Source organism: Podarcis muralis, chromosome 3 (genome assembly GCF_964188315.1).
Source record: "Podarcis muralis chromosome 3, rPodMur119.hap1.1, whole genome shotgun sequence".
Taxonomy (NCBI): domain Eukaryota; kingdom Metazoa; phylum Chordata; class Lepidosauria; order Squamata; family Lacertidae; genus Podarcis; species Podarcis muralis.
The window spans coordinates 13,880,199-13,903,860 of NC_135657.1; the positions used below are offsets into that span (position 1 = coordinate 13,880,199).

The 23,662-nt window shown below is 43.1% G+C and overlaps 1 protein-coding gene across 26 annotated transcripts in view; it reads left to right on the forward strand.

Moving 5' to 3' along the window:
- NRXN1 (neurexin 1) overlaps positions 1-23,662 on the forward strand; it is a 985,083-nt gene that overhangs the window by 3,395 nt on the left and 958,026 nt on the right. For all 26 annotated transcript variants that reach the window (XM_077925450.1, XM_077925448.1, XM_077925461.1 and 23 more), the window contains exon 2: positions 5,710-7,364. In XM_077925450.1, coding sequence (XP_077781576.1) covers positions 6,626-7,364 — 739 coding nt within the window. In that variant the 5' untranslated portion in view covers positions 5,710-6,625. The remainder of the gene's footprint in view (positions 1-5,709; positions 7,365-23,662) is intronic.

Below are 23,662 nucleotides of genomic sequence, written 5' to 3' on the forward strand. Positions count from 1 at the left end.
GTGAAACATTGGGTCAAGTAAAAAAATCCCTCCAGCTCGTACACAGGTTATCCTTCTTCAAATTCATTAGCTCTCATTCAAGAAGCTATTTCCTGTAATTAATGAACTATTCCCCCCCCCCCGCATCCCAACACAGATACATATTCATTTCCTGGCCCCCCTTTCCTTTAGCATTTTTCACTGAGCACACCCACATTTCCAGGAAGGGTTTACAGGCAGAGCGCACGGTTTGCATGCGGGTTTTCATTCTTGGCGTCTCCGATTCCAAGGATCTCTGCTTAGCTGGGCCCATTGAGAACTCCTGCCGGTCAGAGGATGGGCCCTACCTAACATGTAAAAGACCTGAGCCCCTTTTATTTTGCAAGGGCGGCCACAGCTCAGGGGCAGAGCGCATGCTTTGCATGCATAAAACACAACAACAACACCCAGGCTCGGCGTGTGTCGCATCCAGCGCACACCCACACTCTTGGGGAGCGAGCCAGAGCGCACATGTGTGTGCGTGTGTTTTGCGCGCGGAAGGTCTCCGCTTGCGGGTCGGAGCCTTGCAGTTAAAAAGCGTCTCGTGAAGCAGAGCTGAGAAAGCGATGCGCGGGACCTTGGAGAGCTCCGGCCAATCAGAGGCACCAGCAGCGCGCGGAGCCAGATGCTTTCTGTTCTGGCGATTCTCCTTCGTTCCCCCAGACCTGCTGGACGAGGAACCCCGTCCACCCTCTCGCATCACGCATCCTTTCCCCCCGGCCGCAGGCTCGAGAGATCCCCACCCCTTTCCCCGGGATACTTTCGGCCAAAGGCAGGCGCGCGCCACCGCTCTCCAAAACACACACACCGCGAAGCGCACGGAGACGCACGACGCTTCCTTTCCCCTCCTTCCTTCTCTTTCCCCGGGGGGAAGGCGGGTGTGCCGCCGGCGCCTGGGCTGTGGAGAGCCAAGGGGAGCCGGGCTCCTTTCCCGCACCTGCCTTCAGCCAAGGCGCCGAGATTGCCAAGGCACCGGCGGCCTCCGAGCCTGGCGCGCGCGCTGCCGGGCAAGAGGAAGGCGGAGCGAGGCGGGGCGGAGCTGCTGGCTGCCTCCGCCGCTGCGTGTGGGAGCGCCAGAAGGAGGCTGAGGGAGGACGAAGGCGGCAGCGGACGCTCAATGCGGTGCCATAAATTGTGGCGCCTCCTTCCCAGCCAGCCCTCCGGACAGCGGGGAGAGACACCTGGCTGGCCGGGGCAGCTGGCGGCGCTTGCCTCCTCAGAGCCTCTCTCCAGGTGGGGAAGGGCCTGCTGGCTGCGTCTTCCGTCGAAGTCTCGGCGGGGTTGGCTCTTGCCTCAGGAGGTGAAGAGAGGCTTTTGCTGCTGCTGTTCTGGCCGGGCTCGGCTATCGCCGAAAGGGTTCAAATAAACGCGCACAAGGCCGTCTGCGCCTGCGTGGAAAAAGACCCTCCGTCTCGGGCCCAAGAAATTTCCCTCAAGTTGAGCAGCGCTGACCAAACCACAACCACCCCCAACACGCGCTGGAAACACAACAACCCACAACCGTTAAAGCGCTTCCTCTTTCCTTATTTATGAGGGACAGTCCATATTATCACAGAGTAGACCCAAGACAATTTGCCGCCTGAGGCATATGGCACGGTGGTCCCCCTCTTTCTGCATAAAGCAGCTGGCTGGACCGGCACTTGGATGTTACTAAGAAGCTGATGAGGGCTGTGGGTTGCAGTTGAGGTGGAGGCAGCAGTGGTGTAGCGTTTGGGGTGCAGTGGGGGCCGGGCGCACCGGGCGCAACATCTGGGGGGCACACGCTCGCACTCGCAGCTCTCTGCCCCTACCTGGCTCACTCACTCTCTATCACTGCAGTGCTGGCTGTGCGAATCCGATCCGGGCCACCCAGTCGCCACCCACTGTGGAGGGGGGGATGCCAGCCGTGCGGGTTAGGGGGCGCAAATTACTTGCCTTGCCCCGGGTGCTGACAACCCACGCTACGCCACCGGGAGGCAGGTGGTGTGGTACAAACAGCCCTGTCAGCCCCACAAAAGGGGGTTCTAAAGGAGCGGTGGCAGTGGATAATAGAAGGGAAAAGGGGAGCTTTATTTATTTCTAAAGGAATAGTGGTGGGGTCAAGCACCTCCCATAAATTGCAGTATCCCCTACCCCCAATGGTAGGGCTGGCCCTGCATCCTAGCATTTTGCTAGCATGAGGTACTCATGTTTGCATTCTTCAGAGTTCCACCTACCTCTACGCACACTTCAGACCCAGTATCAAAAGTGGACTGTGCAATGATGCACCTCTTCTCTAGTTCACGTGCATATAATTATTAATTACAATTATTAATGAGCACTGATAGTAAGCATGCAGTGTGCAGCCTGTCATTTTGCCCATGGTTGCATTGTCAGGCACCACATTTTGGGTCTCGTTCAGTGGAGGATAGGCTAAAGCAGACTGTAGCTGATAGCAAGGAGCAATGACTAGGGTCACCGAGTTAGAATTGGGATGTTAGAAGCATGCTCCTGTTTTCACCTGTGAAATGTTGGAAGGTATGGCCATATTTAGTGGGTTCCTGAATGCATTTGGGAACAACACCCTAAATGCATTCTAATTTAATTGAACAGTTGCATTTCTACCACACAGCTTCACCTCCTCATGCACTGCCCACATCCCTTCATAAAGGAATACCTTATTGAGAGGGGCATTTCAGTCCCAACAAAGACACTTCTTTCCCTCTCCTCATATAGAGCTCACTCCAAGCAACTATAAAATGAAGCCCTATTCTTGATTTGTGTAACTGTTACTAAGTGATCCCATTTACTCATACAGGGAGATATAAACTGATCCATAGCTCAGTGATAAAGAACATTATTTTCATGGAGAAAGTTCCGGATTCATTCAGTCTCCCATTAGGATGAGGAAAAGGTAATCTGAAACACTGGAAAGTGAGTTCCAGTCAGTGGTACAATACTCACTTTACAATGATCTGGCCTTGAGAAAACCACATTATTATGTTCTTAAACATGTTCTTTGGATGAAGGGCAGTATATAAATTTAATAAATAATAATAATAATAATAATAATAATAATAATAATTACAAATGTGCCAAGACTTACATAGTGCTATTGCTATCCGTTTACTCTTCTGTTCCTTTGAAATTGAAAAGTATTAAAATGTGCAAAGCAAAAATTGAAAAGCAAAAATTAAAAACAAACAGAAACATGTCCTGAGAAATTACAGAATATTGGCTCCCTACATCTTGAACTTAGACAAGGCATTAAAATGCATCAAGCACCTTGGCAACTGATTGAAATTATTTATTTACTAAAGCACTGCACTGTTCATTCCAACGTTTTCTGAAATACAGTACAAAACTGTACCAACAATTGCAAGATACTGCTTCCTATCAATCACTGCACAATATCAAGCTATTCCCCTTCTCCTCAGCTCCCCACCTGATTGGCACAACATTGGAATGCTCCTGGTTACTGTGCAATAGAATGCAAATTAGGGATGGCAGTGGGTGAAATTTGCTGAAGGCACATCAAGAAAGAAAATGACATTTGATAGTCTAGGGAAGGTTGTGCTCTGGTGTTACTTCTACTTCGAGACTTTTTTTGAGGGGTGTGTGTGTTGCCAGTGGCGTAGCGTGGGGGGGGGGGTGCCAGCCGCACCGGGCGCAACATCTGGGGTTAGGGCAAATCCACAGGTTAGGGGGCGCAAATCCACGGGTTAGGGGGCGCAAATCCACGGGTTAGGGGGCGCAAATTACTTGCCTTGCCCCGGGTGCTGACAACCCATGCTACGCCACTGTGTGTTGCTATTGCATGTGCCTGAGTTCTGCTGGATGACAGCTCGTGCTGTTAAAGTGGGACACAGATTTACGATAGAAAAGCTATCAGTAAATATGTATTATCCATTAAGTTAAATATACAACTGGGAGAGTTCAAGGCAGTGGTGGGGGAGATGTATTTCTTAAAACATGCAAACTGCTTTAGCCACACCACACAAAAACACTCGCACGCACACACAAATTGATTCCAATATGAGAAGATATATACAGTGGTACCTCGGGTTAAGTACTTAATTCATTCCGGAGGTCCGTTCTTAACCTGAAACTGTTCTTAACCTGAAGCACCACTTTAGCTAATGGGGCCTCCTGCTGCTGCTGCGCCGCCGGAGCATGATTTGTGTTCTCATCCTGAAGCAAAGTTCTTAACCCGAGGTACTATTTCTGGGTTAGCGGAGCCTGTAACCTGAAGCGTGTGTAACCTGAAGCGTATGTAACCTGATGTACCACTGTATAGAGGCTTATGTAAACAGGGGTCTGGCCTTATCCTAAAGCAGAGGTAGCCAATGTGTTCCCCTTCAGGTGTTCCTGGACCACAATTCCCATCAGCCTCAGCCATCGTGACAAATAGCCAGGGATATTGAGAGCTGGGGTCTAGAAGGCGCCACTCTTGGCTATCCCTGGTCCTAAAAGAATCATAGAATCATAGAGTTGGAATAGACCACAAGGGCCATCGAGTCCAACCCCCTGCCAAGCAGGAAACACCATCAGAGCACTCCTGACATATGGTTCTCAAGCCTCTGCTTAAAGACCTCCAAAGACGGAGACTCCACCACACTCCTTGGCAGCAAATTCCACTGTCGAACAGCTCTTACTGTCAGGAAGTTCTTCCTAATGTTTAGGTGGAATCTTCTTTCTTGTAGTTTGGATCCATTGCTCCGTGTCCGCTTCTCTGGAGCAGCAGAAAACAACCTTTCTCCCTCCTCTATATGACATCCTTTTATATATTTGAACATGGCTATCATATCACCCCTTAACCTCCTCTTCTCCAGGCTAAACATGCCCAGCTCCCTTAGCCGTTCCTCATAAGGCATCGTTTCCAGGCCTTTGACCATTTTGGTTGCCCTCCTCTGGACACGTTCCAGTTTGTCAGTGTCCTTCTTGAACTGTGGTGCCCAGAACTGGACACAGTACTCCAGGTGAGGTCTGACCAGAGCAGAATACAGTGGCACTATTACTTCCCTTGATCTAGAGTAATAGCAGAGGATGGATGAACTATGATCTGTATGATACAGCAATCTAGCTGTATCATACAGCTTCTCCCCCCTTTGCAATAGTGTAAAATTTCAACAGCTAAAAGGTTCCGAGAAATATTATAGACATAACAAACAGAATCCTACTTCTAGCAAGGAATGCAACAACTATAGCAATTCACCGTCTGTTCGGCCTTGTTGTGATCTTGTCCCATTTTCATGAATTTAAGAACACTGGGGGGAAATACGCAGGTTCACAGCATGCAATAACATCACTGAATGGAGGATAGTAGGCGCAGGTTTATTTCTGTAATGAATTATGTTTGAAGATGCCCAAATGGCAGTAAACATAAGTAACACATTTAAATGCCCCTTTCTGCCATAACAAGCTCTGTACATGAAAGAGGCTTTTCCAATGATTTTTTCCAGTCCAAAAAATTACTGCTGCAAACAGACTTGGGCATTTAAAACAGTGACTAATGGAGTTAACTTGAATGGAATTCATCACAAGAAACTCCCCCCGCCCCCCCCCCAGCATAAGGCATAAAGCATGACGCTTTAGCTTTATTGCAGCAAGGGAGCCTGCGCTTGCCTCTGGTCACATTTAAATCTGTGGTTACCCTCGCCCTTTTTACGGGCTCGTTTTACTTTTCATTCGTGGTTTTGAAACGTACTTGTCTTTTGTTTTATATCTTCACAGATGGTTTTTCTATTTTGAAAAGAGCACAGCGCAACCCCCCCCCCAACGATCAAACACCAGGATCTTCATAGTTTGGGCCTTGCTCAAGGAAAAGGAAACCCCCCCCAAAACAATACAGGAGCTGTGAAGCTTTGCATTTCAAGTAGCTCCTGAGCTTCACGACAGTGTCTGGATTTCAGCTCCATTGGGAATCTCCTCCTGATCTGTTGCATGGCGAGCAGACCATGATCTGATGAGAGGACCAGCCTTGGGAAGACTGGATTGTAATCCGGCAATTGCTTGCAGTGAAAGGTGAGGGAGAATCCTGGGGAACTACAGCTATCAGGTACCATGACTTCGACGTGCGCTTGGATACCGATTCCTCCATGTGTGCTGGGATATTGATCGAGTCTCAGTGGGCCTGTGGATCTTTGGAGAAGGTTTTCTGGGTGGCTTGTTGGCCTTCTCCTCCCTGAACATCACCCCATCTTCTTTCCAACTTGGTGACATGGGTGTTTGATGGTAAACATTTCTGCTGACTCATCCATCCTTAGACATCTCCTTCGAAAGCCAAGCAGATGACCGAATAGCATCTACCAGTGCCTTTTATTTCTACCGTCATTTTTTTACAGCCCCGTCAAAGTTGCGCATTTGCTTGTGCTTGAAAATATTCTCTTTCATTCATCTTGCTTTTTGCTTTTTCTTTTTCTTCTTCTTCTTTTGAAGGGAGAAGGGATTTACATATTGGGTGCGCCTCCCCTGAGCCTCTCCTACTGGGAGAGGCCACTCCACTATTCCTCCCCAGAACATTAGGAAAGCAAGAGTTAACTTATCTAGTGTGAGGGGTTCCTGGAAAGATTTTACCCTGTCTGCTTCAACCCCCCCACCACCACTCCCCCCTCCTCTCCCCCCTCTCCCCCACCCCACCCCACGAAGAATGGGGCCTGTGCTCCTCAGGCGTGGAGGTTGCCTCCTACTATGGATGGCCCTTCTCCTGGGATGCTGGGCCGAGCTTGGCAGCAGCCTGGAATTCCCAGGAGCAGAGGGCCAGTGGACTCGTTTCCCTAAATGGAATGCCTGCTGCGAGAGTGAAATGAGCTTCAACATGAAGACCCGCAGTTCCAGTGGCCTGGTCCTTTACTTCGACGACGAGGGCTTCTGTGACTTCTTGGAGTTAATCCTGACGCAAGGCGGGAGGCTCCAGCTCAGCTTCTCCATCTTCTGTGCCGAACCCGCCATCTTGCTCTCCGACATGGCTGTTAACGACAACCTGTGGCACACAGTGGTTGTCCGCCGCAATTTTAAAAACACGACGCTACTAATTGACCAGACTGAGGCTAAGTGGGTGGAAGTGAAGTCCAAGCGACGGGACATGACTGTCTTCAGCGGCCTCTTTCTCGGAGGGTTGCCTCCTGAGCTGCGTTCAGCTACTCTAAAAGTAACACTCTCCTCGGTGAAGGACCGGGAGCCCTTCAAGGGATGGATAACAGATGTAAGGGTCAATTACACACAGTCCTCACCTGTGGAGAGTCAAGAAGTGCGGCTGGATGACGAACAGAGCCACCTGTGCGCCAGGGATGACGTTTGCCTCAATGGAGGCGTCTGCTCTGTGCTCAATGACCAGGCTGTGTGTGATTGTTCCCAAACTGGCTTCCGCGGGAAGGACTGCAGCGAAGGTAAGAACATGTTTTCACCTTTGCCCTGCCAGCCTCTCCCTCAATGACAGGGAAGGTCAGGAGATGGGAGACTGCATGGCTTTTCCTCTGTATGAGTGAATCTCGCAGCTGTGCTTTTCCCTCATCCATCTCATACCTTGGACCTTCGGTTAAATATTCCAGCCCTTCTTCCTCCATCCCTTTGAACAATTATTGTCGCCATATGTTTTGCAACTTTTAAGACAAAGTTGAAGATGAGGTGGTGGGTGGTGGTGGGAAAGTCGCCATTTTGGGAACAGGAAGGTTGTGGGCAGTGAGCAATGTGGTGAGCAGAACTTGGTAGCATGGAAGGGAATGTGGAGAATTAGGTTTAGAAAAGGAAAGATGGGGAATGGGTAACTTGAAATTGTCCTTGATGGGGTTTCTCCCATTAGGAAACGGGCTTTCAAATTCATCCACAACTCCAGTCAGCTGAAGTACTTGATTTTAAACCTGTTTAGTCCCAATGAGATTAAATAACTCCAAAAGCAAGTATTTGGTCTTAACATATTTGTGGATTTGGCTGCTCCTAGTTTGATTATTGTATGAAAGCGTGGGAGGAGAGGTGATGGGATTTATTCATTGTATGAGGATAATGGAGAAATTGTGTTTGTTCTTCCTCTTTGGAGGTAGGTTTATTAATATCATCAGATTGCTTGAAGCCATATCAATGATTTATTTGTGCAGCTCCTTAATGGACAAGGAGTATGAATTGCAGTGGATTTATAATTTCATACCAGAATAAATGTCATTTTGCAATAATGGACTTAGCCAGTTCATATGTCGGTCATACAAAGGCTATATGCAGCTGTAGAATTATTTTGACTGGAATATTTCCAGAGGTCAGTATTCAGAACTAGAACTCAGAAGACGGTGAAAGCAAAAGGGACTTGCTTGTATTCTTCCCCCTTTTTCTTTTTTTTAAAAAAACAAACAAACCAAAAACAAACCTGCAAACATGTTAATAACTGAATCCTCATTGTCAGCGCCCATCCCTTTTGGTAACATGGATTAATTAATTGCGGTTTCATCTGGTCCTTATTTATTTTAAAAAATAAAGAAGAAATGCATTTCTAATTTTTTGCAGATGTTTTTCTGAAATGGATAGGAAATATTTTTGTTGCATTTGCTGAACATGGAGTGACAGTCAAAGCTGTTATAAATGATAGGATATGAGGAGATAGAATACATGTTTCTGTACACATATAAAAATTAAAGGAAACAATCTTCCTATGGAATGGAGAAATGATTCCAAACTGACAAAGGTGAAGGTGTTCATTGAGTGGCTATATGTCTATAATGACTGAGTAATTTGCCTTTTTCACTTTTAATCGAGTTTCACTGGCTGTAGAAAAGAGACAGAATTTGTGGGTGTGCTTTCTATTATGTAAACTTCCTTCCTTTGCTGTCCAGTTCTTAGATTTTCAGTCATTTCACATCCTATTTGTCAGCTTTTTATTTTTCATCTTCTCTGTTATTAGTGCTAAACATTCAAGCCTTTTTTATTACATATATTCACAAATGCTGTTGAAACTGTAATAGATCAAATAATATATATGCTATAAGATCATTGGCTCTTGAGGAAATGCCTTTGTATTGGTGTTATTTGCAAATACTTGGTTTTAATGCGGTATGTGGTCTTAAAGGAGTGCTTAGATGAGTTTAGATGTCCCTGTTTCAGTACACTGACCTAATTCACAATGGTAATTGATTGATAGATTGAGGTTGCAATCCTATGGCAATGACCTGGGAGCAAGTCCCATTAAAAGAATTGGAGATTGTTTTTGAGAAGACATGTAGAGGCTGCATTTGAAGCCAGTTAATAGCAGAAATTACAAATGTTGAAATTGTCTGAAACACTATCCATGTTATGAAAACAAGTAAGTTTTTAAGAAACATTGATGCAGAAGCACATTAAGAACCAAATGAAAGGGATGGAAGAATGTCACAACTCCATATTAGAAAGATGAAACAATTGCACCTCCATTAAAATTAAACACTGATGTTGATGCTAGATGCATGTAAATCTCATAAACTATTTCAAAAAAAGTGCAATTAACACTTTCAAGTGGAGGAAGAATGGGTGTTTTTTTTATCTAGCCAGCTATTAAGATTTACAGACCTATTCCGTCTACATTTATTCATATCAGTGGGATTTACTCCCAGGTAAGTGTGTGGTGCAGCCTCAGAAGCTCATCACAAGTCTTTAATTACAGCAGTGGCAAGGACTCTTTATCCCAGTTAGAACATCACAGTGTATGCTGATTGCAGGGGAAAATACACTGCTTGCGATGTGCAATATTGCAGCTGATTAAAAAGAAACTCAGACAAAAGACAAGATTCCCAGCCAGTCACAGAGAGCTGCAACTCTCTGAGCCCTTGCATCCTATTTGCTAATGAAAACCATATCAAATAAGGTTGATTGCATAACAGCAATGGGTAGCTCTTTGTATTGATTAATCAAAGGTTTGAATTACTCCGTGATTAGGTTACATTCTTGTGACTAATTAGGGGAAGCAAAAATAAAATAGGAAGGGGACATGTGCAACCTGTTCCCCTCATTAGGTTTAAGACTCACAAGCAGCTCTTGCCTATAGTGGTTGTTTTTTCCTCGCCCTTAGTGGCTCTGAGTCTTTGTAGACTTAAAAACTGCCGGTGGGGTTTATTCAGTGGTCGAGAAAAAACACCGACTGAATATGGGGTTCTGTTTGCATAGTGGTGCCTTTTGGATTATTGTATGACGGAGGAGTCGTTCACCACCACCATTATTTATTGAAGTGCCTAAAATATACTGGGCACTGTTGTACGTGCATAAAAGTTAATCAGAAGACTTTCTAGTCGTTAAACTTCATGGGGTTTTATTATACGCCTGTGTTTCTTGCATAGTCTTGCTTTATAAAGTGGAATAGCATAAGGGGAAGAGGATTTGTTAATGAGTTTTATTTTCACGCCTTAGGGGCTGCTCATTACTGTGCAGATAACTGAGCAGTTTTTTAATTTTTTTTTAAAGCAAACATAGCCTGCTATAAATACTGAGTTTACTGTAGCAATATGGGGCGCTGCTACCTTCACGGACCCAACTATTTATATCAGACTCCATAGCTGTTCTTTAATATATTATTGGTATTCCTATTAGTGATAATATACTTTTAATGGCGCTTCCTGAATGTTCACATGCATTGTCTCGTACAAAAAGCATTGCAAGGTAGGTTAGTATTATTTATGTACTGAGACCAGATCAATTTATTTGTTTTAAAGCATGAGTTATAACAGGGTAGGAGAATGACAGGCTAGTCCTCCTCTTCATGTTTACTCAGAAGGATGCATCACTGAGATTAATGGAGCTTATTTGCAAATCAGCCTACATAGAATTGCAGTCTGAATGTACCCAAGGAACAGAACAGAAAAGCTGGCTAACATTAAAAAAAGTTGTCACACAATATAGAATTTTAGATTATTGTCCCTATAAAAGCAAACCTGCATTCAATTTGCAAAATCAGTTTTTTTCTTGCCACCTCTGCAAATGTACTCACTTTATATGTAATGTACTTGCATTAGTTGTTTGACAGAAAACATGATTTGGCAAAGTCATCCTGATCTCTTGTTCCATGAAACAAGGTCAGATTAAACAAAAAGAACGGGAATAGAATGGGAAATGTAATAGACAATGGGTTTAGGAAGCATACATGCCTTACATTTCAATCATGTGACTTCCCCCAAAGAATCCTGGGAGCTGTAGTTTACCTCTCAGAGAAGTACAGTGATACCTCTGGTTAAGAACTTAATTTGAGCGGAGGTCCATTCTTAACCTGAAACTGTTCTTAACCTGAAGCATCACTTTAGCTAGTGGGGCCTCTCGCTGCTGCTGCGCTGCTGCTGCGTGATTTCTGTTCTCATTCTGAAGCAAAATTCTTAAACTGAGGTACTATTTCTGGGTTAGCGGAGTCTGTAACCTGAAGCATCTGTAACCTGAAGTGTCTGTAACCCGAGGTACCACTGTACAAATCCCAGCATCCCTAACAGAGTATAGTTTCTAGGATTATTTGTAGGAAGTCAGTTGTTTTAACTGTATGGTGTGCACACAGTCCTAGGTCTATTTGTGCACTACAAATGCAATGCCTCTAAACATAATGAGATTTTAGTTTATCTGTCTTGGACTGTACTAGGAATGGGTTAGAATAAAAGTTCTGTGTGTGTGTGTGTGTGTGTGTGTGTGTGTATATATATATATATATATATATATATATATGGGACATGGGTGGCGCTGTGGGTTAAACCACAGAGCCTAGGACTTGCTGATCAGAAGGTTGGCAGTTCAAATCCCCATGACGTGGTGAGCTCCCGTTGCTCGGTCCCTGCTCCTGCCAACCTAGCAGTTCGAAAGCACAGTTCGAAATAGGTACCACTCTGGTGGGAAGGTAAACAGCGTTTCCGTGCGCTGCTCTGGTTCGCCAGAAGCGGCTTAGTCATGCTGGCCACATGACCCGGAAGCTGTACGCCGGCTCCCTCAGCCAATAAAGCGAGATGAGCACCGCAACCCCAGAGTCGGCCACGACTGGACCTAATGGTCAGGGGTCCCTTTACCATATATATCTCTCCATGATTTACAGCCCTTCAGATCACAGGAATAACTTTCTGATCACATGTCATGAGCTGGGGGTTGGGAATGTAATCAAGAGGGAAATAAAAACTTCTGAAGAATCGGCATATCATGCTGCCTAACCACATTTCTTACTCTAGTTTTAATTAATAGTTTAGCAGCTTTTTCTATTGACTGTGCTCAGAAATAACAAAGGGAACACATCCTCTTCTAGGAGATCTGAACATTTAATAATAATAATAATAATATTAAAATTTATATCCCATTCATCTTGCTGGGTTTCCCCAGCCACTCTAGGTGGCTTACAACATATATAAAAACACAACAAAGCATCAAAAATAAAAAACCCAAAATATCCTATACAAGCAACAAACAAACCAATGAATCAATAGAAACCAATAATAACAATAACAATAATAAACAGTTTACAGTTATACCCAAATTAAAATAACCGCCAACCCCAACTAAACATTTAACCAACATCAACCCGACAAAAACTAAACAGAGGAACCAAAATTAGAACCATTTAAAACATTTTAGCCAGTTGCCCCAACCCAAGAGTTGTTCTGGCAACGTCCCTCTGGCCTCCCAGGAGCCTCTTTTAGGAAGGACACATAGTGGCTTCAAATCAGTGTGGAGGTAAGTACAAATATGTATCCATGAATACAAGGGAATAATACAAAAATGAAATTAAAACAACAGCAACAATGTAATTTTCTTTTTAAAAATGTACTGTGTATTTTGGGTCTATGGACCGCAATAAAGTTGTGTGTGTGTGTAAATAATAATGATAATAAAAAAATACAGTGCCATGCATTCCAAATTCTAGCATAGTAGGATGGTGGGTTTTTACTGTGGCTATGTTATGTTATTGGTAACATAAAAAATAAGTGAGTGCCAATTCAAAACAAATTTATTTGATTATTTTTTAATACCATGAAGAAAAATCATTTTGAGCCACTATTTTCATTTAACATACCAAGTATTTCTGAGAGAGGACGGCTGTCCAAAAATATACTTCACTGGCAATCTATAGAGTCACCCCATCCTTCATAATTTATGTCCGTTATTAATAATATATTTATGATTTCCAGTAATAAAAGGGTTGACTTAAACCTCTAGCCTCAAAGGGGATCCTGGACTGTTCTATATTGCTGATGGAAGGGCAAAAGATAGATGCTTGCCTAAGGATTGCTAGTGCATTTACGATTGGTCTTGGTGGATAGCTCAGTGAAAAAGGATCAGTAGGAAAGGGGTCAAAAATAAACCTTCCCAGTATGCTGTTGCATCTTTGAGATAATATATACAGCAGAGATAGATATAATAAAGATGGAAAAGGTGTAAAATCAACCCAAACTTAACAGTCAGCAGTGTGGTGCACTCACTTTGCTTGTGAGGAAAGGTGCTGAGGTGTTGTGTTTTTTGTTACATTATAAAAGGAAATACTGGTTGGTGACATGATGAAGATTTGTAAAATAAAGTAGAGAAAGTAGTTTTGCTCTTTCTCTCACAGTACCAGAACTTGGGTTCCTCCAGCAAAGCTGATTGCAGGATATTCAGGACAGAAAAAAGGAAGTCTATCTTCACAAAGTGCATATAATTCATTTAGAGAATTCACTAGTTTATATGGCTTTAAAAGGGGGATTAGACAGATTCATGGAGAACAAGTCTATCAGTGGCTAGTCATTCAGTCCTGGATGTAACAGAAATTATGACAAAATTATTCTTGAGTGGATTCAAATGAACATTGCTTCAGAAAAAGTGCAAGAACAGTAAAATCAGAACAGATTGTCAGATAATTTTAATAAAGAATCCAGTGTGAAAAGTAGCAATATCTACCAAGGTTATTTATTAAAAGCTGTAAGTGAAAATAGTCAAATAACTGTGTAATTGATAATGCTGTAAAGTATGGCAATATTGAAATATTCTCTGAAATGCAGAAGGCTTACAACTCCATGGAGATTTTTTTAGTTCTTTTTATTTTATTTTACTGAGACCATATTCATAGAGATTGGGTAAAATTGTCTTTATGAACATCCCCCCCTCCTTCTCGAAGCAGAAAACAATTGCTAATAATTCCTAGTATTACCCTTATGTAAAATTCACCTTTTAAAAATCCTGTTGCTCTTACTATTGTGATGCCATTTTTTTTAAAGGTGGGTAAAAAGACAAAAGAATAATGGGGGGGGGGGAGTCCTAACATGTTTCAACCATTTGCACTTCCCATCATGATATAGAACAATACTTTTTATAATATTGTTTTGCAGGGAGTGCAGCTTTTTAAATTATGCCAGGAACACCCTGAACCAGTGGGTTGAATTTGAGCTTGAGGAGCTATTTGATTAAACGACTTGGAGGCTATCCATGCACCAGACTAGTTATTAAGCTCTGAATTCACCTGAGTGAATCAAATCAACCTTAGCTACTATACAACTGCTTCCCGTAACAGGCAGTAGGCTGAAGAAGTAGCCCTTGTGGCCTTGGTCCCAGGTATTATGGTTATAAAAATGCATTTAAAAACAAAACAAAAAACCCCACCCTTTATCTTTTGGCATAGTGATATCTATCAACAGTAGTTTTTACATATACAGTGGATGCTCGGGTTGTGAACATGATCTGTGTGGGATGCACATTCGCAACCCGCAGCGTCCGCAACCTGTGTCTGCGCATCTGCGCACGCGTGGGTTCTGATTCAGCGCTTCTGCGCATGCGCAAAGCACAGTTTAGCACTTTTGCGCATGTGCGGCTGCCGAAACCCGGAAGTCATCTGTTCCGGTACTTCCAGGTTTTGGCGGTCCGTAACCCAAAAAAACCGCAACCTGAAGCATCTGTAACCCGAGGTATGACTGTAGTTACACTTTGCTGTATGGTGTTTTACATTTCTTTAAAAGCCCAATAATGCTACACTTCCCATCTTATGCCTCTGCAATACAGATAGGCCCATAACCTTTATAGGTCGTTTGATACCTGGGATATTTCTCACAGCATAAAATAGACTAAACCTTATGAAGCCACCATACACAAAGCCAAACCGTTGTTCTCTGTTGTCTTCTCAGACTGGCAGTGGCTCCCCAAGATCTACGGCAGAGGTCTTATTGCTTTCTGTAGATGTTTGACAGGAGACACCAGGGGCTGAATCCAGGACTTCCGTCCATCCCGTCCCGTCCCCGAAATCATACTCCTTCTAATACTGATCTGGTGGCGAGTGCCAAAAGAAATGGAGACAAAACATGGCAACTGAGAAACAAGAGGGAGATGTCAGTGTGTTTTACCAAAGTATGAAACCCCCCCCCCCAAACAACCTCCCAACTTTTTTAAAAAGTAAGGGGGCGTAAGAAAGTAAACAATCAACCGTTAAGGACTTGGCATGCTCAGTTTCCATGGGATGTTGTGCTTCAGTTGGAAAGCAAAAAGCAAAATGAACCTAGGGTGGTGATGAAATGCAAAATTGCAAAATTGCAGCAAACTAAGGTGGTTGAGTTGTGGGCAAAACTGAACTACACACACTGACAACTGCTAAATGATGCTGATGCCAGCTGTAAAAAGGTAAAGGGACCCCTGACCATTAAGTCCAATCGTGACCGACTCTGGGGTGTGGCACTCATCTCGCTTTATTGGCCAAGGAAGCCGGTGTACAGCTTCCGGGTCATGTGGCCAGCATGACTAAGCTGCTTCTGGCGAACCAGAGCAGCGCAGCCGTTTACCTTCCCGCTGGAGCAGTACCTATTGATCTACCTGCACTTGGATGTGCATTCGAACTGCTAGGCTGGCAGGAGCAGGGACCGAGCAACAGGAGCTCACCCTGTCGCGGGGATTCGAACCGACAACCTTCTGATCAGCAAGTCCTAGGCTCTGTGGTTTAACCCACAGCGCCACCTGCATCCCTGCTGCCAGCTGTAGACTATAGCTTACTTCAGGCTAAGTGAGCTCTTCAAACATCCTGGACTGCGGGATACAAAAATATTGAGAACAGCACAATTTCAGAATCAGTATTGTTGGAGCCACTCTCTCTGGACTTTCGGACTTCAAGCCATGTATGGGGAAAAGTTAGTGAAGATGAAAAAGCTCCCAGGAATGGAAAGGAGCTATTTTAGCATCTCCTGGACCCATAACTTTTTATGAACATTACCGGGAAGAACGACGTCTGTGTAATATAAGCCTTAATAATTTAGGAGATTTTGTGGAGGACTAGGTAAAAATATCTTCAGTATTCATTCCAAAAGCATGTGGACATAAGTGGGGGTGTTGCAGAACCAGACATTATCTGCTGTTCCGTAGAGTGCTGATTCAGTGAAGATGGAACCTTAGAAAAATCACCGAATTAAACTTTAGGCTGAAATAGGGATTTTCAGAACAGTTTGTTTCTAAGTTTCTCAGTTTTAGTGGATCCATCAGCACCACAAACTTGAACAGGCAAAGCCGTCACTTCAGCACCAAACAGACTTCCCACCCAGCCAGGTTTCATTCATGAGTCGTGCCTTTCAGTGCTGTCATTGCTGCATATCTCATCTATATACTAGAGAGCCAATGTGGTGTAGTGGTTAAGAGTGGTGGACTCGTAATCTGGTGAACCAGGTTCCCCGCTCCTCCACATGCAACTCCTGGGTGACCTTGGGCCAGTCACGCTTCTCTGAAGTCTCTCAGCCCCACTCACCTCACAGAGTGTTTGTTGTGGGGGAGGAAGGGAAAGGAGAATGTTAGCCGCTTTGAGACTCCTTAGGATAGTGATAAAGTGGGATATCAAATCCAAACTCTTCTACCGTTGGCCATATTCATGGTGCTGAAGAAGGGCTTTTTAAAATCAAAGACACTCCACTTTTGCTATGGCTAGGGTGGATGTCATAGATAGATAAATGTTATTAGGGACATGGGATGCGGGTGGCGCTGTGGTCTAAACCACTGAGCCTCTTGGGCTTGCTGATTGAAAGGTCGGCGGTTCGAATCCCCATGACGGAGTGAGCTCCCATTGCTTTGTCCCAGTTCCTGCCAACCTAGCAGTTCAAAAGCATACCAGTGCAAGCAGATAAATAGGTACCACTGGGGTGGGAAGGTAAACAGCGTTTCCGTGCGCTCTGGCACACAGCACAGTCTTCCGTGTGCCAGTAGCGGTTTAGTCATGCTGGCCACATGACCTGGAAAGCTGTCTGTGGACAAACGCCAGCTCCCTTGGCCCGAAAGCGAGAATAGTGCCACAACCGCATAGTTGTCTTTGACTGGACTTATCTGTCCAGAGGTCCTTTACCTTTTACCATTTATTAGGAACATGTAGGCCCAAATTTGTCAACTCACTTTCAGCTCACGGCTGTTGTGTAAACTCCCCCATCCCACTTAAAGGTTTTATGTTAGGAAGTAGAAAATCACTGGATAGCATAGTGCCAGGGATGTAATTACAGCAAAGGGAGCAAGCTGCCTGGCAGAATCTAGAATTTATGTTGGGTTTTCAAGTAATCTTTTTTTTTTTTTACTTTGAATGGCAGCCTCTGAAATGTATCTTAATATTAAGCCCTGAGGCAGGGAACCAGCATGTATTATGAATATATCTGTGAATGTGATATTTTAAAGTTATAATTTCCCCTCTGAATTCAAGACCTAAGGGATTGAAAGAGCTGGACATTTCAGTATGGACCCTCAAGTTTTCAGAGGAGCAGGACTGAAACTTGAAAACATTTAGGATCATTTTAACCCAGTTCTGTTTAATGTTCTCTGAGATACATAGTTTTGACACTGTTGGGGAATATGCATGGCAATATGGATAAACTCAGTACAGTGATACCTCAGGTTAAGTACTTAATTCGTTCCGGAGGTCTGTTCTTAACCTGAAACTGTTCTTAACCTGAAACACCACTTTAGCTAATGGGGCCTCCTGCTGCTGCTGTGCCGCCGGAGCACGATTTCTGTTCTCATCCTGAAGCAAAGTTCTTAACCTGAAGCACTATTTCTGGGTTAGCGGAGTCTGTAACCTAAAGCATATGTAACCTAAAGCATATGTAACCTGAGGTACCACTGTACTGGCAACTGGAGGAAGAAACACATTTGATTTTTATTAGCCCTTGCTTGCAGCCTTAGGCAGGCTGAATTGTTCATTTTGTAGAATAAGTCTAATGATCCCGGGGCTAAAATGAAGGCTTGTAGAAAATTTAAGACTTGCTGGATGTCAAATTCTTGTTGAAGAGATTGCAATTTGATAGTGATACATTTCCCACATTATGCCCAGGCCCACCCCTAGGATAAAGAGTGCCGAGGATAAAAAAGGAGAAGTAGATTTTGGGATCATCACCAGTGGCCTAATTTATTTTGTGATATTTATAGACCTTTTCTCAAAATTTCATTTACAAAGCAGTGCATTTGGAATAATAATAATTATAGTTAAGGCACACTGATTTAAAAATATTTACAGTGAGAATTTTGTCCACATCGCTACAGGCATCTCAGTAAACTTGCATCTTGCATCAAAATAACATTGTGGCCAGAATAAAAGAAATACAAGGCATGGGCGTACGCTACTGTTCTCAGCTCCTAGCACCCCCAGCCAACGTGGTCAATGGTCAGGAAGTTCTAGGTGGTCTTTGGTAACATGGTGCCTCGAGCGAGGGCAACATTTGGTTCTTCCCCTATTTCTTATTTTCACAACAGTTCATTTAGGTACAGTTTACTCATATACTGACCTGTATAAATATATAAATATATGTATTATTATTATTATTATTAATCCTAAATCTGGTGCTGTCCAGCAACATCTGGAGGGCACTGTGTTGACTACCCTTTTTCTTTGGTGAAAAAAAAATAGGCAAACTATTTGTAGATCTCAATGGATTGGCTCCAAATTAAGCCAAGCTATGAAGTACAGTAATAATGAAATATAATGATTTAAAAAGGCAAATTATTGAATAATTTGGAAATACTGATGAAGATGGAGCATCAACTGTTCACACATTTCCCAGTGTATTTACTGTAAAAAGAGAAAACTATGACAATCTAGGCCTGTCTCTTCACTTTGTACTAAACTGGGGGACCTGTGGCCCTCCAGATGTTGTTCAGCTCCCATCCACCAATGGCCAGGGGTGATTGGAGTTGAAGTCCAGCAACATCTGGAGGGTTACAGCTTCCTGAAAGGGCCTACAAAGTGTACAACATATTGGTGACTAAATAGTGAAACTAATGAAGATGAGTGGGATAGAAATGGAACAGAAAAAGGAAATGGTTTAAACTAGAGAAGCTCCAGAATTTCTCTAGAGCTGAGATTTGCAGTGAAATAATCTAATAATTCCTTCCTGTCAAAATAAATCTGCATGCATACAAATTTCAGTACTCATTTCTTATGTGTTTCCCAGATCCAGCTGTGGAGGGGGAAAAATGCATAGTTCTATATGCATATGAATGCAATTTCTGGTCTATGCGTACATACACCCAATTTGTGTGCCATTGTGAATGTGATCTCCTCAACTGAGCTCAGCTTCCTGATGCAGATGCTCTGTACCCAGTAGTCAGAAACATCCAGTTGCTTGCTGGCCTTGCACGTATGCGCCAATACATACCCCATTGCCTTGGCATGTGCTTCAGCGTTTTAAGGTTGCACTCCAGATTCCCCAATGCCCACTTTCTGCAGTTCCTGTGTACTTGATAAAATATAATTTAGGACAGAGCGGAATGTTGTGGGGTACTGTAGGGCAACAGCTGTTTTGTTGACAGGTATCAATGGTTCAACCCCAAGATAATGAATTGCTTTGCTAACTGATGGCATAGTATAAAACTTGTCATCTATTGTGTTTCAGATGGGGAAGGGCTATAGCTGATTGGTGAAGCATGCTAAAGATCCCTGATGTCTTCTGTGCTATCTGAAACCCTGCAGTGTTCCTGCCCATCAGTGGACACTAGTGTTTCCCAGACTTGGGTCTCCAGCTGTTGTTAGACTACAACTCCCATCACCCCTAGCTAGCAGGACCAGCGGTCAGGAATGATGGGAGTTGTAGTCCAATGACAGCTGGAGACCCAGGTTTGGGAAGCACTGGTAGAGCGGGGATTGGGGGCAGCTTCTTATGGCAACCAGCCATGCACCAGTTTCCAAGTGAAAGTCATTTTCCATTGAAATGGCACTCACATTACATGCTTTCCAGTGCAGAAAGGGAAAAGACATGAGCATTCTGTTGATTGGGCATAGCAGAGAGTTCTCGTTTTACTTAAAAGCGGAGAAACTTGACTCTAGTCATTTTTTCTACTCTAGTGGCAATGCCTTCCTGTAATTAAGAGTACATGTAAGGCCATTACAGAGAGCAGTTCACATTACAGTGTTGCAAATGGAGATCTGTAGAGCAAACAGGATGTTTCCAGATTAACTCTTCAATCTCTATAGGAATTTAACATTACCTTCACTTTTCTCCTTACATGCTTTGAAATGTGTGCATATTTTAATTGCAAGGGTCTTGTTCTTACCCTGTAAATCAGACATAGATGGCTGGGTGAAATGACACGTCCTCAATTTTACAGTCCCATTTACTGCGAAATAGGGGGAGGGAAATCCAGTGATTTTAGGGCAGATTTTTTGGAGTGGTAGTAGATTTACCAGAGCTCTTCAAAACTCGAGCTCATAGCACTGTTTTGAATTTCCAGAATGTCTCATTTGTGACACAAACTATTGTCCCCAGGTGTGGAGATTCTGGGGTTTCGCAGCATGTACCAGGACTGTGATGTCCAATAGAGGGCAAGAGTTGGGGTCTCCAGATTCTGACATTGCACAGGGCTCCACTGAAATCTGAGACGCAATGGTCCGCCATTGCTCATACAAAGATTGCCTTCTCAAGTAACAAAGATATGTAGAAATGAAAGTTTTCCCCACCTGTGAATTCCATCATTATTGAGGATAAAGGTTCTATAAAGTTTCAAATGAGCCAGTATTAGATGAACACCCCTCCTTTGAAATGAAATAACATGGAAAGGAGTGCTAAACATGCACTACTTCCCATTGGTTTTCCCGAAGTGGCTTTTGCATAACATGAAACCTTTAAAAAATGCAGAAATTAGCAATTAGGGAAACATTGGGGAAATGAAATAAACTGCTGTGTGAATGCAGCCGCATTCCCCGCCCCCCCCAAAAAAAAATATCAGGAAAGGCCTTCAGATTATTATCACCTTAAAAAAACCCACTGTAACAACAATAACAACTGGATTGTGAGCATCAGGAGATATAGAATATTAATGTGACTTTAATTCTACTTCTGGATTTTAAGAACTGGTATTGCAATTATGTTGCAAACAAACACTTAAAAACTGCTGAGAAATCCAAATTGGACCCCCACACCATCTGATGCTAGCAGGAGCCTTCTCACTTATTCAAATGTGCAGTTCCTAAATGGAAGCCATATTTGTTTCCTTGTCTTGATCTGTACAGATTTTTGTTATCATTAATTACTGGTCTCTTGCCACAACTTGTTCAGAAATAGGCAATGGTATTTTCCACTGAACCCATTGCAAGACTACAATGCACATAGGATCTAAAATTGCCTGCTTCTCAAAGGAAGCCTGTCTATAGCATTTCACTCATGCATTGCAATTGATTTTCACGCTCCTTTTGCTGTTTTCAGATGCTTATCTGATGCACAAAATTTCAAAATCTAGCCTTGAAATGGCTAGTGAAATCCCTTCTTCAAAATACAGTTGACATAAGAGCTCAGATACGTAGGGTGTCTGTTGTGTTGTGTTGTGTTGTGTTGTGTGTACACTCACCCACACAGAGACATCCTAAGAATGCTGTTAGAAGGAGTAAGGTTGGCTATATTGATATTATATATGATATGTGTCTCAAAATGTATATATTTGAGGTTGGGTATTCTTTGCCTCCTTTGTTTAGAGGCACAAAAATATGTTTCCAGGATGGATTAAATGGAAAGTTCTAGAAATAAGAAAGGAGCCATCCAAGATCATTTGAAGACTACGCTGTAAAACTGTAAAGCAAATTGCTTGTTTAAAATTGTTAAATTATTTCATTCTACTGGAATGCCCATTATTATGTTGGACACAGTTTGTGGGTGGTGCCTTGCCTATATATTATAATGACATGTGTTTGTGCGTGTTTGTTTGTGTGTGTGTGTGTGTGTGTGTGAGAGAGAGAGAGAGAGAGGTTTCACTCCTGAATTTTACAAGGAGTTTTGCATTTGTGTATGTTTGTGTGTTCTAGTGCATCTCTGTGCTCTTTGCACATAGATACAAATAGCACCTCCCTTCAAAACCATTGTTGGTACCCTTCCCAATATAGAGTGTTATTTTTTTTTATATAATAGTCCCAGTCTTGTTGATCCTAACAGCCATTATAGAGCTTTGTGTGTAAAAGCGAGGTCAAAAAATACCTGGTATTCAATACATGAGCAGACCAAACCCTCCCAGGTACACACACACACACACACACACACACACACATATATATATATATGTGTGTGTGTGTGTGTGTGTGTGTGTGTGTGTGTGTGTGTGTGTGTATAAAAAATCTTAGGTGAACTGAGTATGCACTGCATCTTAGGTGAACAAATATAGCTGACCATAATTACAGATGCTATAAAAAGTGCTGTTGTGATATTGGAAAGTACTGGTAGCCATGTTTTCCCTCAGTAATTCACACTGACTTTATAATTAAGAGAGCCCCTCTTGATATGAGGCGCTTCTGCACACATTTATTGAGATAAAGGAGGAAGGACCAAATATTCTCTGTAGGGGAAGTATAATCAGCTGTAGGTAGGAGCAAGGCTGGCCTCCAAGGCCCTGGATTAAATTTTCCAAAAAGTGTCACCTTTTTAACCAGCAGAAAGAGGCACCGGGCGCATCTTTAAAGGATTTCAAGCAATAATATGACAAGTGTTTTTAGTTCATTTCCTTGTCTTCCACTGCTTGAAACTGGTTATTGTTCTTTCAGATTTTAGGCTGCTCTACAGGGTATAAGCTGCCTTTAGTGTGTACACTCAGGTGGGAAATAAATAACAAAATAAATAGCTGTCCTCACCTCTTTCACATTTTGCAGTTGTCTACATGGAGTGCATTTCTGAGGAAGGCTTAGGACCGCTCTGGTGTATAAGACAGCATGTTGTGTGAACCATCTCCACAAGGAATGAACAACATTAAACATAAATATTGCTTTTCAGAAGCATGAATGAACCATTTGTTGACTTATGATAAAAGCATGCCTAATTGTTCTCCCATAAACTCCTAGCTCTCCTTTCTGTTGCCGTGATTGTCATCGTATTTTTAAAAAATCTTCTGCCTTTCATAACGCTTCTGCCTTTATCGTGCTGTGCTGAGGAAGCCCTGGGTGAGCGATTGTAGGTAATGTAATAAGAGTAAGAGCTGATACCATTTTATCAATCAATATGCTTCGGAAAGTAATATAATGTGAGCCATTAATTCCTCATCCTGCACTTTATTTATTTTTGCAGCAGGCTGGCAAACAGGAGGCCCTGGGCATCACTTCATTTTTGTTTGTTTTCGTTTCTGTTTTCCTTTGCTGTCCAATGTGCTTGCAGTCTTCTGTGATAATTTCAGATTTGGGAGCATGCAACTCCAATTGTACCTAGAAACAAATTTTCTCATTTGCTTCTTCTGCATGACAATCTCTGCTCTGTGCTGCACTTTACTGTTATCATAAAGCATGTAGATGACAAGTTGATCCTGAATTAAAAAGGTAGAGAGGAGCATGTTC